Raw genomic sequence first — 19,482 nt, forward strand, 5'->3', positions numbered from 1 at the left:
GTGTTTGTCTTCCACTTTTTGAGGGGTTTCAGCGTGGTATAGTGGTTAAGGCTTGGACTTCAAGCCCTGAGGTCATGTGTTTAAATCCCACTTCTGACACCAAGTAACTATAAGGAATGTCACTGAAAAAAAACAAAAGAAATGGGATCAGTTGTATCTCAAATGTTGTAAGTCACCTTGGTTAGAGGAGTCAGCCAAATAATAATAATAATAATAATAGTAATAATAATGCAAGATAAATACAATTAATATAACCAGTAGATTCCTTGGCCTTAGAAACCCCAAACTCAAATAATTTTTAGAAGCCAAGGAACCCATCTGCCTTTGCTTGAACTGGAAAAATAAAAGAAAAGGGACGGATTGTATCTTAAATGGTGTAAGTTGCTTTGGATAAAAGCATCAGGCAAACAAATAATAATAATAATAATTATAATAATAATAATAATACTACAAAAAGACCGTGCACTTCCTCAACTAATAATAAAAATAATAATACAAAGGGTCCTTGAACTTCCTCCATAATAATAATAATAATAATAATAATAATAATAATAATACTAAGGGACCCTGCACTTCCTTAACTAATAATAAAAATAATAATACAAAGGGGCCCTGAACTTCTCCCAATAATACTAATAATAATAATAACACTATAAAGCGGCCCTGTACTTACCCCAATAATAATAATAATAATAATATTAATAATAATAACACTATAAAGCGGCCCTGTACTTACCCCAATAATAATAATAATAATAATAATAATAATAATAATAATAATAATAATAATAACACTATAAAGCGGCCCTGTACTTACCCCAATAATAATAATAATAATAATAATAATAATATAAAAGGACCCTGCACTTCCTCAACTAATAATAATAATAATACTACTACTAAGGGTCCCTGTACTTCCCCCATTTTCCAGCAGATGGTGCTGCTGTGCACAAATGAAATAATAATCGACCTTCCTTTCATACAACAGACAGCAAGCCAATTGTCACCTCAGTTAAATCCAATGTGTCACACAGGTTAGACGTGTCCGCCTGCTGCACCTCCTCTGGTGCTGTTAGATTAGCTGCAGGGTGGTCAGCTGGAGGACGCTGTTCACAGATGTTTTGCCCCCTACTCCAGTACGTCTGCCTGTAGAGGGGAGGCTGTGGCACTCTGGGGACATTTCCCTGCCACCCCCTGCAGCTGTCCTTACATTGCTGTTCTTCTCCAAAGTGACAGCCAGTAGTTGCCTTTCTCTCCCTCCTCTCCTAGCTTCCTTTACTACTTTCTGCAGGTTTGACCCCATCGTGCCAATGCCACAGATAAGCCGAAACTCTGCTTTGCTAAGAAAACCATGGCACCCAACTTCTAAGGGGGCAGATGCTGATTTTCCAGCCAGCGTATTTGCACTGTGATGCCAGCTTGGGTACACCAAAGATGTTTCTTCTCATTGGCTACAGCCATGCTTTCTTCAGAGGGGATGTCAGGTTCCTCTGCTGCAGACCCCATTACAATGTCTGGCCAGAGTGTATTTACTGTTACGTCAGTCGGCCCACCTGTGTCTGCCACTCAGTACCTGGCTGGAGTTTGTCCGGTGGTCTTTCTTTGGGTGCTTGTATGGTGCTGCCTGGCTTGATGAACATTCTGTAAGTGGGCTTTACTGTTTCTGGGATGTTGCTATCCAGCATCTCTCCAATGCCTTGGCCATCGTTGCCAGGATTTGGTCATAGCACCACCTGTGGCATCACTGGGTTAATGCCACTTTGCACCTCAACAAGATGTAAGATAGAAAATGGAAAACCTCTCATATGGTGTGATCCCCCATTTTTGACATTTTTCGGAACTAAATTAATGCTTTTATCTCCAGTCTGCTATAGTAACTGTCTCTCTTTCTGGACCCCCGTCCCCCCCAAGACACACACACACACACACAATAATGGCTCCATCACTGCTGACCGCGTCCATCTGCCAGGTCCGCGTGGCCCCAACAGAATTTTCGTGCCCCTTTCACTACCGATGTCCATGCAGATTGTCTTGGAAGACCACCTGCCATTAACGCCTTTTGAATCTGAAATATGGGTGCCCCTCATTTGGTTATCAGCTTTCATTTATTAATCATCTGAGTCCAGTTGGGTATGCTTACACCAGAAGGATTTTCAAGACTACTTCACGTCTGTACCCTCTCTCATAAACTGGAGTCACACTAACAACAATACTCTGAACTGCAGTGTAAAGATGGAAGCCCCCCCAAGGGGACCAAATCATTTATATTACAAAGACACCATTAATTTCAGTGGCATCACTAGAGACATGACGGCAGCTGGCAAGTCTAAAGTTGTACTTTGGTAACCCAGTTAAATAAATCCCAGAGTACGTGGAGAGGGGGGGTCCGAGCTTCACATCATCCTTGGACAGGAGCCTCACAACATTCTGGAAAAAGCAGAAGGAGCCTCGTGATGCCCCCCCCCCCCCCCCCAAAAAAAAAGGCCCCAGGAAGGGTTCAGACTGACCAGGTATTCACGCTCTTGGTATGGAGGCATGTTCAGTTTGAGATCGGGGGTCTCATGTCAGACTGTGAGCTCTTCAAGACCAAACGGCTCTCGGTCATTTATTCCATTTAAAGGGTGTCTTTGTTTTTTCCCCTTTTGGCTGATTGACTCCTTTCATTTCTAACTTTCCATTTTTTTTTAATAACTCATTGACATGATTAATGGGTCCAAAGAGATGTTTTGAGAACTTGAGCCCTCCTGGGCCTAACCAGCTAGCAGTAGATAAGGACGCATCGGCAAGACTGGAGCAGGGAGATGAGATGAGCAAATGGACAAACAGCCCAGCAGTCGTCTGGAATATTCCGCTGTGAGTCACTTGCTTTGATATATTTAATGAATGACTTTGTGGTTTGTGCTTTTCCTGTGATTATCCCTCCCAACACCACAAGTTACACTTGTTCTGGGTGACACAATTGTGAAATACCCAGGGGTTACTGAGGGTTTAATAAGTGCTGTTGTACTGGATACATACTGTGGGGGAACACCAGCAGCGAGGACACGCAAATGTGAAGTGGTCTCAAACACAGCAACATGGGGCCGAGGACAACTAAATGACCCCACAGTTCTCTTTCTCTCCCAGGCGAGCTTGGTCCTCTTCCAACCAACTCCAGCGCACATGGAGGAAGTTGGACCCGGGAGTACTGCCAGTATTAGGGACTTAGCCTTAGCAACACCCACTGGTGGCACCCACAGAACCCAACAAGGCTGCACTATTGGACTACATTTCCCAGGGTGCCTTGCAGGTGTCCTCACAGGTAGAGTCGCCCAGGGAGGCTGCCATCTAGTGAGTCAGGGGAGCATGAAGTCCTTCCAGGTTGTCTCACCCTGACCTCCTACTACCCTGGCCTCCCAAACAAGTATTGTTCCTTGGCGCAACCCTGTGGGAATGCCAGGGTACCCACCCAGGAAGAACTTCACTCTGTTTCTTATACCGTTAAAGGGCTGGCCTCCCTCCCAGGTAAGGAACCTTGCCCCATCCCTGCCAGGACCCCCACCCATATCTATCTATCTATCTATCTATCTATCTATCTATCTATCTATCTATCTATCTATCTATCTATCTATCTATCTATCTATCTATCTATCTATCTATCTATCTATCATATAGTGTCTTTCATGTCTATCTATCTATCTATCTATCTATCTATCTATCTATCTATCTATCTATCTATCTATCTATCTATCTATCTATCTATCTATCTATCTATCTATCTATAGTGTCTTTCACGTCTATCTATCTATCTATCTATCTATCTATCTATCTATCTATCTATCTATCTATCTATCTATCTATCTATCTATCTATCTATCTATCTATTATATAGTGTCTATCTATCTATCTATCTATCTATCTATCTATCTATCTATCTATCTATCTATCTATCTATCTATCTATCTATCTATCATATAGTGTCTTTCATGTCTATCTATCTATCTATCTATCTATCTATCTATCTATCTATCTATCTATCTATCTATCTATCTATCTATCTATCTATCATATAGTGTCTTTCATATCTATCTATCTATCTATCTATCTATCTATCTATCTATCTATCTATCTATCTATCTATCTATCATATAGTGTCTTTCATGTCTATCTATCTATCTATCTATCTATCTATCTATCTATCTATCTATCTATCTATCTATCTATCTATCTATCATATAGTGTCTTTCATATCTATCTATCTATCTATCTATCTATCTATCTATCTATCTATCTATCTATCTATCTATCTATCTATCTATCTATCTATCTATCTATCTATCTATTATATAGTGTCTTTCACATCTATCTATCTATCTATCTATCTATCTATCTATCTATCTATCTATCTATCTATCTATCTATCTATCTATCTATCTATCTATCATATAGTGTATTTCATGTCTATCTATCTATCTATCTATCTATCTATCTATCTATCTATCTATCTATCTATCTATCTATCTATCTATCTATCTATCTATCATTTATTTTATTTCATGTCTATCTATCTATCTATCTATCTATCTATCTATCTATCTATCTATCTATCTATCTATCTATCTATCTATCTATCTATCTATCTATTATATAGTGTCTTTCACGTCTATCTATCTATCTATCTATCTATCTATCTATCTATCTATCTATCTATCTATCTATCTATCTATCTATCTATCTATCTATCTATTATATAGTGTCTTTCACGTCTATCTATCTATCTATCTATCTATCTATCTATCTATCTATCTATCTATCTATCTATCTATCTATCTATCTATCTATCTATCTATTATATAGTGTCTTTCACGTCTATCTATCTATCTATCTATCTATCTATCTATCTATCTATCTATCTATCTATCTATCTATCTATCTATCTATCTATCTATCTATCTATCTATCGTTGTTGATGTTTTTTCTCTTCACCATCACAGCTGCTGTAAAGCAGATTGGTTCTTTTTATTTGTTTTTTTCGTCCACTAGCTTCGAGATTACAAGATGATTTATGTAACGAGCTTACTTGTTGCTTCTTAGCCCTTTAATTCCCGATTTGCTCCAGTGATGAAGTTATCTCTCTAATGTTCTTAACTTGAACTGCTGGCTCTGTTTGAATTTCCCGTATCTTTATAAGCTGTTTTTAAGGTAGGCAACTGAGCGGGTCCTTCAAGTAAGATATCACCATAATGTGACCTTCATGTGTGGATGTTGTTCCTGACCAGGCTGAAATTTGAGGTGATTCGTTTTCCAGGGTGGTCTTCATCCACCTCATTATTTGTGGCTGTGGTTACATCCTTGTGCTCAAGCAGTCTGTGGTTATCTTGTTGTATTTTTATTTTTGTTAGTTTGATTGTTCCAGTGTATTGAATGACTCTTTCTGATGGTATTACTGATCTTATTTATCCAAAAGTAAATGAAATATTCTGAGTATTCAGGAACTCGTGTTTGAAAAAGCCAAATGCAGCAGAACAAAAACAGCCAGTGGTGCCACCTGCTGAGTTCACCTGGTAACTGCAAGGCCACATGCAGAATAGATAGATATGAAAGGCACTATATAATAGGTGGCTCTGAGGCTAAGGATATGCGCTGGTATACAGAAGGTTGCTGGTTCGAATCCCTGTCACTGTCAAAAGAGATCCTACTCTGCTGGGCCCTTGAGCAAGACCCTTAACCTTCAATTGCTCCAGGGGCGCTGTACAATGTCTGACCCTGCATTCTGACCCCAAGGGGTATGCAAAAACTAACAAATTCCTAATACAAGAAACTGTATAAGGTGAAATAAAGAACAAAAAAAAAAGACAGATAGATAGATAGATAGATAGATAGATAGATAGATAGATAGATAGATAGATAGATAGATAGATAGATAGATAGATAGATAGATAGATAGATAGATAGATAGATAGATAGATAGATAGATAGATAGATAGATAGATATGAAAGGCAGTATATAACACAGATAGATAGAGAGATAGGTATAAAAGGCACTATATAATAGATAGATGGATATGAAAGGCACTATATAATACATAGATAGATGTGAATGTCTTCTTAAAGCCAATGGAAACGGTGCATCGCATTTCTTCAGCAGTTATTGGAAGTGTCAGACTCTGTTGGATGGGACCTCCATCGTTTCTGAAGACCCCTTGTTCCTCACCCCTCTCATGCTCAGCGCTCATCATTCTGTGCCCACCTTTCTTGGATGTGACAGCCTCCTCCTGCATATCACACAAACCTCTTATTGCTCTCATCACTTTCTCTTGTGGCCCTCCGTGCCATCCAGAGTCAAACTCCTCCTTAAAGTCCATGAAACAGGGGTGGAGGTTTCTGGATTTCTTCCAAGTTCTTCAGCAGTTGCTGGAAGTGTCAGACTTTGTTAGATGGAACTTCTGTCTCTTCTGAAGCCTCCTCATTCCTCACTCAGCTTTTTCCTCCATCTTGCAAGCGCCAAACTGTCTTGTGGAGCTGTGAGATCAGCGCTTGCCTTTTGTAGTTTGTGATGTTCTTCACTTCTCTGTTTTTTCTGGTAATGCCCCAAGGGTAGACCTTCATTGCCCACCCCCTCCCCCCCCCCAACATTTCACAACAGATCTTCCACATTCCTTCCACTATTCAAGGTCCTCCCACCTCTGCAGGTACCTCATGGTGTTGCTTTTCACCTTCTTATTTGCTCTTTCTACTCCTGACTTCATTATTATTTCCAATGACTCCACCGTTCGTTGCTTTCAAACATTCAACATTCACATCTGCATTCACGCCGCTCTCAGACGTCTACAGATGTGGAGTTTATTTATTTATTTTATTACTTATGGGTGACATGTCCTTCTGTGTTCCTTGTGTTTTGTGAGTGCTAACCCGAGGAGGTGGGGCCAGTGTGATGTCACAGCTGAAGGCCCGCCCTCAGCCTCAGCCTTTCTAAAGACTCCTTGTTTGGTTTGTCTCTCTAGCCAGAAGTTAGTGTTTCCTTCTTCTAAAGAGGCTTTTTCTTTTTTAGTGAAAATGTAATGGTGGATTACGTTTAGAGGACTGGTGTGGTGCTCAATGGCCTGCTTTTGTCCAGATTGCCCTCATTTTCTAATGTATTAAATACTATTTTAGGTATTTTTGAACTTTTCCCTTTTTGGGCCTGTATTGGCTGAAGCCTGCCTGTAGAGTTTAGGGTCAGACTGCCTGAAGTGAGGCCTGTTCTACGCAGGCTAGGGAAGGCCCTGGCCAGGTGTAGGCTTCTTTTGTATTTTTAATCACTTTTCAAAGGTGCTCAAGTCATAATGGAAATGCGAACTGTTGGCTTTTAAAATTTTGTGCTTGTGACATCAACAGGTGTGACCTCTGGGAACCTTATCTCAGCAACTGGGTATCTCTGAAGGAAGGCAGAGCCGCAGGAAAATGTCAATCACTCTTTTTTTTAATAACGTTGTTAAGACTTTGGACTTCAAACCCTAAAGTTGTGGGTTCAAATCCCACTACTGACACCATGCAATCCAATGCAATGCAAACACGGAACTAATGATATCTAAGATTATATAAGCCAGCTTCGGCCAAATAATAATGACAATGTTCAAAATACAAGAGAGACAAAAATAGGAATATGACAACTGGGAAAAAATTAACTTAAAACCCAAATCATGAGACGTCCTTTTAATACTGCGGAATGAAAAGCAAATCACCAAATGTACTGGAAAAGAAGGGACAAAGGTAAATGTTAGGACTGGCTAGCGCAAGTCTTTAATTAACTAATTAAATTGACTAGCCTAACTCGATCTTTAATGTTAATTAATCAATTAAATGATTAATTAATAAATAATTGTATTTATTTAATCTATTAATTAATTCATTCATTACTTTTTAAATTAATTAAATTAATTTCAAATCTTTAACTTTAATTGACTAGCCTAACACAATCTTTAATTTGAATTAAATTAATTTTACTTGTTTATTAAATTAATTCAATAATTTTAATTTTAATGTAATGAATAAATGAATGAATGAATTAATTAATTAAATTAATTTTAAGATCTTTAACTTTAATTAATTAGCCTAACACAATCTTTCATTTTAATTAAATTAATTAATTGTACTTGTTTATTAAATTAGTTAATTAATTATGTTTTTTTTAATTTAATGGATAAATGAATGAATGAATGAATGAATGAATGAATGAATGAATGAATTAAATTAATTTTAAGATCTTTAACTTTAATTGACTAGCCTAACACAATCTTTAATTTTAATTAAATTAATTAATTTTACTTGTTTATTAAATTAATTAATTAAATAATTTTAATTTTAATTTAATGAATAAATGAATGAATGAATGAATTAACTAAATTCATTTTAAGATCTTCAACTTTAATTGACTAGCCTAACACAATCTGTCATTTTAATTAAATTAATTAATTGTACTTGTTTATTAAATTAGTTAATTAATTAGTTAATTATTTTTTTTTTAATTTAATGGATAAATGAATGAATGAATGAATTTAATTAATTTTAATATCTTTAACTTTAATTGACTAGCCTAACACAATCTTTAATTTTAATTAAATTAATCAATTTTGCTTCTTTATTAAATTAACTAATTACTTAATTTAAATATGAATATAATTATTGAATGAATGACTTAAATTAATTTTAAAATCTTTAAATTTAATTGATTAGCCTAACACAATCTTTAATTTTAATTAAATTAATTAATTAATTCGACTTATCTATTAAATTAATTAAGTTAAATTTAAATTTAGCGAATGAATGAATTAAATTAATTTTAAGATATTTAACTTTAATTGACTATCCTAACACAATCATTAATTTTAATTTAATTAATTAATTAATTTTATTTGTTTATTAAATTAATTAAAGGAATTAATCACTTTACATTTTAATTTAATGAATGAATGAATTAAATTAATTTTAATATGTTTAACTTGAATTGATTAGCCTAACATGATCTTTATTTAATTATTAAAAGTCGATTTTTCACAAAGTTCATGCAGCTAAGAAGAAGTAGAAATGCTTCACACTCAGTTCTGGGGCATCCCAAACATATGGGAGATCAATACAGGGGACTGAGAATGTGACAGCCCTGCACTTCCTGCACACTTTGTTGTGTTGAGGGTTCTTTCTGATAAAGTGGTCGTTTGTACCCCTCAGTCTGCACTCAATAACCCATAATGGCAAAGTGAAAAAAAAAACACCAACAAAAATAAAACTGGAGCTCTCTCCTTCCTAGAAGTACTCGGACCCTTATTTCAGTACTTTATAGAAGTCCCCTTTGGCAGAGCTTTCAGCTTTGAGTCTTCTTGGGGTAAGTCTCTACAAGCTTTGCACACCTGGATTTGGGTGGTCTGTCTCATTCTCCTTGACAGATCCTCTCAGGCCCAATTAGTTGGATGGGATGTGTCTACAAACTTCCATCTTCAGGACTCTCCACACATGTCCTATGAGGTTGCAGTCTGGGCTTTGTCTCGGCCACTCAGAGCCACTCTGGGAAACTCAGGGCCACTCAGGCGTTGTCTACGCTGAGTCGTTTTGAGTCTGAGGTCACATACAGTCTGGAGCAGGTTTCATTCCTCCTCCCCTCAATTCAGACCAGTCCCTCTGTCCCTGATGCTGCCACCACCATGCATTATGCAGATGACAAGCGGTGCCCGGTTTTTGCCAGGCATCATATTTAAAATTGTAACCCAAGAGTTCAATTGTCCTTCCATCAGACCAAAGAATATATGTCATCTTCTTTCCAGAGTTCTTTAAATGCCTTTTTGCTAAAGTGTGGCATCTGCGTTGTCACTCTGTCACAAACACCTGACCGATTTAAGAACATTTTGTTGGGTAGAGTCCTTAGTGTCGGCCGGGGTGGTCTTTCATCCTTGGACCCCTGTCATTTTTTTTCTCCACCTTAACTGAAGTCTTTTTTTTTTTTCCATCCCCCCCGGCCATCTGACCTTATCACCATACCACAATATGATATTGTATATAAAGACGCATTTTGTTTTTTAATATCGTATGGATTTGTTTAATTTTTTTAGGTATTTTTCTTACCTAATTTTCTTTTCTTGTAAATTTCTCTTTTAAACCATAAGTAAGCACAGGCAGTGTGGTGCAGTGGTTAAGGCTTTAGACTTCAGATCTTGAGGTTCTGGGTTCAGATCCCACTACTGACACCATGCGACAAGTCACCTCACCTGCCTGGGCTCCAATTGGAATAACAAAAGAAATGTCGCCCACTTACAGCCTCTCAAATGGTTCAAGCTGCCTTGATTAAAAGGACACAGCCACATAAATAAAATGTAAAATAAATACTCTGATAAAAAACAGGGTTTGTGGAAGTTAAAATCCAGTAAATAAATAATCCAACAAATAGATTAAAACACAGTCAGGTGTGACCACAAGGGGGCGCCACTGAATCCCAAACCCAAGACACAGCAATCAGCAGAAATAAAATTAAAGATATTAATTCACACACAGCACTTTTCACAATCTCCTTTCCAGCAATCAGTCACAATAAATTCAACAAATAAACGATAAACCAGCAAATCTTCCTCCTTCCGTCCTCCGCTGAGTGTTGCCCCGATGTGGGGCAGAGGACTCCTTTTATGTTGGACCCGGGAATACTTCTGGTGTCACACTGTGTCCTTGAGGAAGCACTTCTGGGACATAGAAAAAGTAGGAAGGTCCTCTCCCCCAACAGCGCCCTCTATTGACCTCCCCTGACAGGGTTGCACTTCTGAACTTCAAGTCCCATGCACCCCTGTGGGTGTCCCAATTGGGTTACCATATGATGACCACTGCCACCAAGTGTAGGAGGGATGGAAGCAACCCCAGTCCTCTGCACTTCTCAGTCCATCCATTAAATCATACAGGCTGGCTGTAAATTTATTTCTTTGTTCCGCCGGCCAATCCGCTTGCGTCGTCACACCAGTAATAAAACAACCTCCAATCCGGCTGGTGTGCTCATTCTCCTCCTACACAGGATCTTCTTCTTCTTCTTTTGGCTGCTCCCATTAGGGGTCGCCACAGCAGATCATCTTATTCCATCTCTTTCTGTCCTCGTCATCTTGCTCTGTCACACCCATCACCTGCATGTCCTCTCTCACCACATCCATAAACCTAATCTTAGGCCTTCCTCTTCTCCTCTTACATGGCAGCTCTATCCTTAGAACCCTTCACCCATTATACCTCTCATCTCTCTTCTGCACATGTCCAAACCAATGCAGTCTCACCTCTCTGACTCTGAGCTGACCCTCTGATGTCCTCATTTCTAATCCTGTCCATCCTCGTCACACCCAATGCAAATCTTAGCATCTTTAACTCTGCCACCTCCAGCTCTGTCACCTGTGCCACCATCTCCAGCACATAAAACATAGCTGGTGTCACTACCGTCCTGTAGACCTTCCCTTTCACTCTTGCTGATACCCGTCTGTCACAAATCACTCCTGTCACTCTTCTCCACCCTCCCTGCACTCTCTTCTTCACTTCTCTTCCACACTCCCCATTACTCTGTACTGTTGATCTTCAGTATTTAAACTCATCCACCTTCACCAACTCTACTCCCCTCATCCTCACCATTCCACTGACCTCCCTCTCATTCACTAACATGTATTCTGTCTTGATGGTCCTACTGACCATCATTCCTCTCCTCTCATATCTCCACCTCTTCAGGTTCTCCTCATCCTGCAGATCACAATGTCAAGAGCAAACATCACAGTCCACGGGGACTCCTGTCTAATCTCGTCTGTCAGCCTGTCCATCACCATTGCAAATAAGAAAGGGCTCAGAGCCGATCCCTGATGTCATCCCACCTCTGTCACTCCATCCAGAACTCACCACTGTCACACTTCCCTCATACATATCTTGTACCACTCTTACATACTTCTCTGCCACTCCCAACTTCCTCACACAATACAGATCTATCCATAAAAACCCCTCACGAGCCTTAAAATGACATCTCATTGACCCATCAACATCTTGTAAAGCACTTTGAGTGACATCCTTTGTATGAAAATGTGATATAGAAATAAATGTCGTTGTTGGTGGAGAGCTGCTGAGATGGTCATCCTTCTCTCATCTCAGTGGAGGACCTCTCAAGCTTTGTTAGAGTGACCATTGGATTTTCTGGGTCACCTACCTGACCAAGGCTTTTTGGCTGGTTACTTTTTTGGCCAACTGAAGGAAGAGTCCTGGTGGATCCAAACGGCTTCCATTTCACAATTCTTCAGACTGCTGAGCTTCTGGATGACACCTCAACCTTAAGAAATGGTTTAATCCTTTCACCCTGATCTGTGCCTCACTACCATTTGATCACAGGGGTCTTCAGAGATTTCCTTGGACTCCATGACTTGGCTTTCATCCTGACATGCAGTGTGAATTGGCTGTCCTTCTATAAAAAGGTCACTGTGTGTCTTTCTAAATGACGTCCAGTCAGTTCAATGTGCCACAGGTGGACTCCAGTCAAGTTCTGGACACATCTCAAGGGCAAACAGAGTGGACCTGAGCACAATTTGGGGTGTCACAGTAAAGGCTTGGAGTGCTTTTATAAAGGAGAAATGTGAGTTTTTTACTTTTAATAAATTTGCAGAGCTTTAAGAAAATCTGCGTCCACATTGATATCATCGATTATTAAGAGTAGAGTGATGGGCAAAAACGACCAATTAACATTTCAATCTACAACACAATAAAAGTGTGCAGAAAGTGACGGAGTCTGAGGACCTTCTGGAATTGTCAACTCTTAATTGACACTCTGTGTGTGTGTGTGTGTGTGTGTGAGAGAGGAGTGAGCGGCTCCTGCTGTGCACCCCAAGCTGCAGGGCTTAGCACTGCCTCCCCAGAACTCTGAACTATCTGTACCTGTTTTATAGTGCCTCTCACTCTATCTATCTATCTATCTATCTATCTATCTATCTATCTATCTATCTATCTATCTATCTATCTATCTAGTGATTATATAGTGCCTTTCACTCTATCTATCTATTTATCTATCTAGTGATTATATAGTGCCTTTCACTCTGTCTGTCTGTCTATCTATCTATCTAGTGCATTTCACACTATCTATCTATCTATCTATCTATCTATCTATCTATCTATCTATCTATCTATCTATCTATCTATCTATCTATCTATCTAGTGTATTTTACTCTATCTATCTATCTATCTATCTATCTATCTATCTATCTATCTATCTATCTATCTATCTATCTATCTAGTGATTATATAGTGCCTTTCACTCTATCTATCTATTTATCTATCTAGTGATTATATAGTGCCTTTCACTCTATCTATCTATCTATCTATCTATCTATCTATCTATCTATCTATCTATCTATCTATCTATCTATCTATCTATTTAGTGCATTTTACTCTATCTATCTATCTATCTATCTATCTATCTATCTATCTATCTATCTATCTATCTATCTATCTATCTAGTGATTATATAGTGCCTTTCACTCTATCTATCTATCTATCTATCTATCTATCTATCTATCTATCTATCTATCTATCTATCTATCTATCTATCTATCTATCTAGTGATTATATAATGCCTTTCACTCTATCTATCTATCTATCTATCTATCTATCTATCTATCTATCTATCTATCTATCTATCTATCTATCTATCTAGTGATTATATAGTGCCTTTCACTCTATCTATCTATCTATCTATCTATCTATCTATCTATCTATCTATCTATCTATCTATCTAGTGATTATATAATGCCTTTCACTCTATCTATCTATCTATCTATCTATCTATCTATCTATCTATCTATCTATCTATCTATCTATCTATCTATCTAGTGATTATATAGTGCCTTTCACTCTATCTATCTATTTATCTATCTAGTGATTATATAGTGCCTTTCACTCTATCTATCTATCTATCTATCTATCTATCTATCTATCTATCTATCTATCTATCTATCTATCTATCTATCTATCTATCTATCTATTTAGTGCATTTTACTCTATCTATCTATCTATCTATCTATCTATCTATCTATCTATCTATCTATCTATCTATCTATCTAGTGATTATATAGTGCCTTTCACTCTATCTATCTATCTATCTATCTATCTATCTATCTATCTATCTATCTATCTATCTATCTATCTAGTGATTATATAGTGCCTTTCACTCTATCTATCTATCTATCTATCTATCTATCTATCTATCTATCTATCTATCTATCTATCTATCTAGTGATTATATAGTGCCTTTCACTCTATCTATCTATTTATCTATCTAGTGATTATATAGTGCCTTTCACTCTATCTATCTATCTATCTATCTATCTATCTATCTATCTATCTATCTATCTATCTATCTATCTATCTATCTATCTATCTATCTTATTATTATTACCCAAGATGACTTTGCAACATTTGACACACAATCGGATTAATTTCATTTATTTTTCCAGTTGGAGGACAGGCAGGTGAAGTGACTTGCTCAGGGTCACACTTTGTCAGTAACGGGATCTGAGCCCACGTCCATTACGCGGTACTGCCTGTCTATTGTTCTATTTTTATTTTATTTTTTATTTAAGGAAAGCGTACATTCGATCAAGTTTAGTTGCTGGTTTTCCTTTTTCTTTCCTCAAAAATACAAAAAAGAAATATTTGCCAAGCGGGATTAGTTTTCGCGGCCGCGCATACGTCAAGCCCATGGCACGATAATTGCTGGCACGCACACACACAGCACGCGCATGGATGGTTCAGACGGGGAGGGGGCGGGGAGTGGGGGCGGTCTCTCGGCTCAGAGGAGCGATTAAGCTGCGATCCGAACGCTGCCGCTGCTGCCTCTGAGGCAGACGATTCGCACGCACATCTCAGAAAGTCTTCGGACTGGACGGAGATTATCAGCTGGCACGTGCCTACCCGCGGGTTACTGCACACGGACCGCTGCTGCGTCAAGGTTGGAATCCGAGCAAGGCGATCGGTGCGGGGGCGCACCTTGCCTCTACCCCTGCGTGTTCGAGTCGAAGTCCCGCAACTCATGGCGGACTCGGCTCACACCCCCCGCCTGATTGTTCCCTGGACTATCGGCCCTATGGAGCCGCAAAAGCCAAAGAAGAAGGCGTTCTACTTGGTGAGGATGAAGCCCGCTAACAGTAAGGAGCCGGTCAGCAGTAGCAGCAGCAGCAACAACAACAACAATATGTCCTTCATGATCCACTGCCACATCGGCAAGGAGATCAAGCACATCTGCAGCAACTGTAGCCGTGGCACCGAAGCACAAGACGGTGAGTGTGTGAGAGAGAGAGAGAGAGATCCAGAGCTCTTCTCGGGCGGGCGTTCGTAACGAGGCGCCGCGTTTCACAGCGAGCTTATTCCTGTCCATCCGCGCAGTTTCGTCAAAGGCGGTAACGGGGCTGAGGCAGCGCATTTGAGCCGCTTGGTCAATCCGGGGCACCGCTGGAGACGCAGCCCAGCAAAGAAAACTCACGGCCGGCCCCCATACTGGCGACTCCCGAGCGCTCGGCGCGGACTTCGTATGCAGCCCACCAGTCGGAGGACCCTACAGCCGCCGTGTCTTCGTCCAGAGGAAAGCATTTGAGTCGTGCCCGGCACATATCAGCGGTCTGATGCAGGTCACCAGCGACAGCCACATCGCTTTGCAGATGTCTGTGTGTCTTAATAGTGCATATATATAAATGTATATATCTATAGTGCCTTTCATGGCTATCTGTTTCTATCATATTGTACCTTTCTTATTTATTATTCATCCACCCATTTTCTAAATCTGCTTTATCTTGAGGAGGGTCGTGGAGCCTATCCTATGACACTCTTCATGTTTATCTGTCTAGATATCATTAGTCAGGATGACTTACAACATTTGATCCACAATTTAATTTGATTTCTTTCATTTTTTCTAAGTGGAGCACATGCAGATGAAGTGAATGGCTCAGGGTCACACAGTGTGAACAGCAGGACCTGAACCCGCAACCAAAGGCCATATTCACTACACCACACCACACTACATGTCTGTCTACTGTATAAATATATAGCATGTCTCTCTATCTCACTATCAAATAGTGCCTTTCATGTCTCTGTTTATCTTCGTCTATCATATAGTGCCTTTCAGGTCTCTATCTATAATAAACTGCCTTTCAGGTCTCTTATCTATCCATCCATCCATTTTACAACCCGCTGAATCCGAACACAGGGTCACGGGGGTCTGCTGGAGCCAATCCCAGCCAACACAGGGCACAAGGCAGGGAACCAATCCGGGCGCCAACCCACCGCAGGACACACACACACCACACATCAAGCACACACTAGGGCCAATCCACCTAACCTGCATGTCTTTGGACTGTGGGAGGAAACCCACGCAGGGAGGACCTGGGAAGCGAACCCGGGTCTCCTGAACTGCGAGGCAGCAGCGCTACCACTGCGCCACCGTACCACCTATCTCATCTATTTTTATTCTAAATTTGCTTCATCTTGAGGAGAATTGTGGAGCTATCATGTAGCAACCAGTGCCATCTTAACACATGGGCACGCTGGGCAGTTGCCTGGGGGCCCCACAAGCATCGGGGGGGGGCCTCATGCTAATCTATGTATGTTGTGACTTGCTGTTTGGTTGTGTATTTAGGGGCTCCAGTGCAGTGGCGTAGCAAGGGGGGGACATCTGTCCCCGGGTGCAGCATCCAGGGGGCGCCAAATTTTCCTTCCCCATTGCATTATGGCAAACAGGAGGGGGCGCAAAATCTTCAGTTGTCCCCGGGCGCTGAAAACCCTAGCTGCGCCTCTGCCCCGGTGCACTGCTTTGCCTGGGGTCCTATAAGGTTGTTAAGATGGCCCTGGTAGCAACCTCTGTTTATGTATCAATATGTTGTTATTACCCAAGGCAACATTTGAGTGATACAACTGGCTAGATTTCTGATATATTAGTTTCTGTATGTAGCCCCTTTTCTATCTATCTTTGTGTTTTATATAGTGCCTTTCCTTTCTATTATTTATCTCCGTGCACCCGGACATGAGGTGCTGTACAGTATGGGCGGCAGCTGCCAAATCGTGTGTGGTGTGTGTCTTAATACAGAAGGTCAAATATGTGAAGGTGGATTCTACACACAGAATTAAACATGAAGTTACAAGTAGTGCGCGTTCCTTTGTTGCACCCGTCACGCTAAAACACACGAGTGATTGCGACGTTTGGCGTTTTTTTTTGTCCACAGTGCGTCTTTCTCTCGGCCTTTCCAGTAATGTCTGTGTGTGTGTGTGTGTGTGCGCGCGCACTCGGGTATCCATCCACACATTTAAGAATCCTCCTAAACTCAATAATCGCGTTCTCTGTAACCACTGTATATTTTTTAGGTATTTATTTATCGAAGTGTTCTTTACTTTATGACGGATTTTGTACGTTTGCTCTTTTTTTTAACCAGTTGCTCCTGTGCTCACGCGCCTTGTGATGGCGTCTGTTCTCTAAATGTTAGCGCTGTAGGTTGGTTGTTTGACAGCTGAGGATTGTGACTGGCAGACTGCGACGGTCTTTATTATTTAAACAGGACAGAATGACTTTATTTGAAAATGTGTGCTGTCTGTCAATAGGTCGCCTTATTACTGCAATCAATAAAATGCCCAGCACCATTAAAAAAAAAAAGCCAAAGGAAGATCTCGTTTGAGGTTTCCGTTCCTGACCTGCGGTTGGTCGGTCGGCCGGCCGCCTGTCAACACACACACTGGCTGCTTTGCTGATCTTTTTATTGATTGATTGATTGATTTGTCCTGCAGGGCGATGAAAGCTGGCGGGGTCAGTGCTCGTCGGAGAACTCGTGCCTGCCGAGGTGCTGTCGGGTTGCTCCTGGATTACTGACCCCCATGTCTTTGCCTACGCCATTTCAACTCCCAATGTCATTATTATTATTATTATTATTATTATTATTATTATTATTATTATTATTTTTAAACCTCTTGTACGGAGGTGCACTTTGGTCACTGCTGTCTGTCCTGTTTCATTTGTGATTATGCTGATCAGAGAGGGGCAGCGCAGCACTCAGTTGTATCTTGTCGCGCTTCAGAGACCCTCCGTGCACTTCGGAGCTGACCGGCGTGTTGCCGACCCAAACGTCCTGCCTTTTGTTTATTGGACATTGGGACAACTGCCTGGGGACAGAGTGACGAATGCAGTGGGGAAAGGAAAACTTGGAGCAGCCATCACGAGGGTCTTTGGGGGGGGTGGGGTGGGGGGATTGATTTGTGTTGAGTTCCAGAAAGGCGCAGGCAGAAGAAACACCCAGCGCTGCAAAGGGAAGATAAATGAAGAGATCTGCGCATTTCATTCCGCTGTCCAATTTTATTTAGTGCCTTTTATATTCGGATGTTGTATTCAGACCTATCGCATTCATATAGCGCCTTTTATATCGCTCTCTATGCCTATCTTGTATATAGCACTGTTCATCTCTATTTATTGTAAATGGCAACTTTCATAACTATCAGTCTGTTATAGCGCCGTTCTCATCGCACTCATTTATATAGTGCCTTTCATTTTTAGTTTTTGTATATGTAGCTGTCTGTTTACATGGGTTTATATGTTTTCACAGGGCACCTTTCCTGTCTGTCTATCTGCTATATAGTGCCAGTCAAAGGTCTGGGCACACCACGAATTTGATGCCTGTTTTATGCTACCATGAAGGTGATTTTTTAAAAATGCAGGATTGATTTTTATTTTATTATTAAAGGTATTCTAAAAGCCCAAGTTCAGAATGCAGAAAGTCATCCTTGAGGAAGGCACAGTTTTGTCACGGGACCTCCAGGTAGCTCTCGCTGTTAAATTGCAGGGGCCTCACAAATGAGGTCTACCTGGGAGGACCTGCCAGGACAAAACCAGACTGAACATCCGGGGCAAGATCAAAGCAGACCCCTAAAGCAAAGACCAAGACCCTGTAGAGCAGACGAGGCAAAGTTCGAGTTAGTTGGTCACACAACCTGAAGACGTGCTTGGCAAGAAAACCAAAGAGAGTCTCTGAGCAGAAGCCCCTGATGGGAACTGTAAGGCTTACTGGTGGAAATACTCAGCTTTGGGGCTTCCGGTGTGGTGCTAATGTGTCACCCGCTGCACTTTCGGGTCCCAATCCAGGTGGTTAATGGGGGAGGGGAGGGGGTGTGACAACACGTTAGCGGCACATGCTCTCCAACCTGTGGCTTCCCTTGGTGTTTCACGACCTGAGTATGTCGGGGGGGGGGGGGGGGGGGGGGGCTTCAGGGTAATGCGAGACCATCTGTCAGAAGATTGAGGCTCACCTGAAAGTGGACCTTACAACGTGACAGTGCTGTGCCTGAATGGGTTGGTTGAGTCCATCAAGGAGTGGCTAGAAAGAAAGAGAAAGAAAGAAAGAAAGAGAAAAAGAAATGGAAGGTTCTGGAATCATGAGTTTGGGGGGTGTGGGCTATGTGTGATGTGTAGAAGAGACCCCCTCAAATGTCAAACACATGTGGAAAATTTTTACA

At 40.5% G+C, this 19,482-nt stretch overlaps 1 protein-coding gene across 7 annotated transcripts in view; it reads left to right on the forward strand.

Moving 5' to 3' along the window:
• Positions 1-19,482, forward strand: part of LOC114644571 (phosphatase and actin regulator 1-like) — a 269,029-nt gene that overhangs the window by 97,234 nt on the left and 152,313 nt on the right. Inside the window, exon 1 of one of the 7 annotated variants that reach the window (XM_051928985.1) lies at positions 14,784-15,275. The exons of 3 other annotated variants lie outside the window; for them this stretch is intronic. In XM_051928985.1, the coding sequence (XP_051784945.1) occupies positions 15,029-15,275 (247 nt within the window). In that variant the 5' untranslated portion in view covers positions 14,784-15,028. Of the gene's footprint in view, positions 1-14,783; positions 15,276-19,482 lie in introns of those variants that run through there. 3 more of the 7 variants (XM_051928988.1, XM_051928982.1, XM_051928984.1) reach the window with 3 other exon arrangements.

This window comes from Erpetoichthys calabaricus, chromosome 6, assembly GCF_900747795.2.
Source record: "Erpetoichthys calabaricus chromosome 6, fErpCal1.3, whole genome shotgun sequence".
Lineage (NCBI taxonomy): Eukaryota > Metazoa > Chordata > Cladistia > Polypteriformes > Polypteridae > Erpetoichthys > Erpetoichthys calabaricus.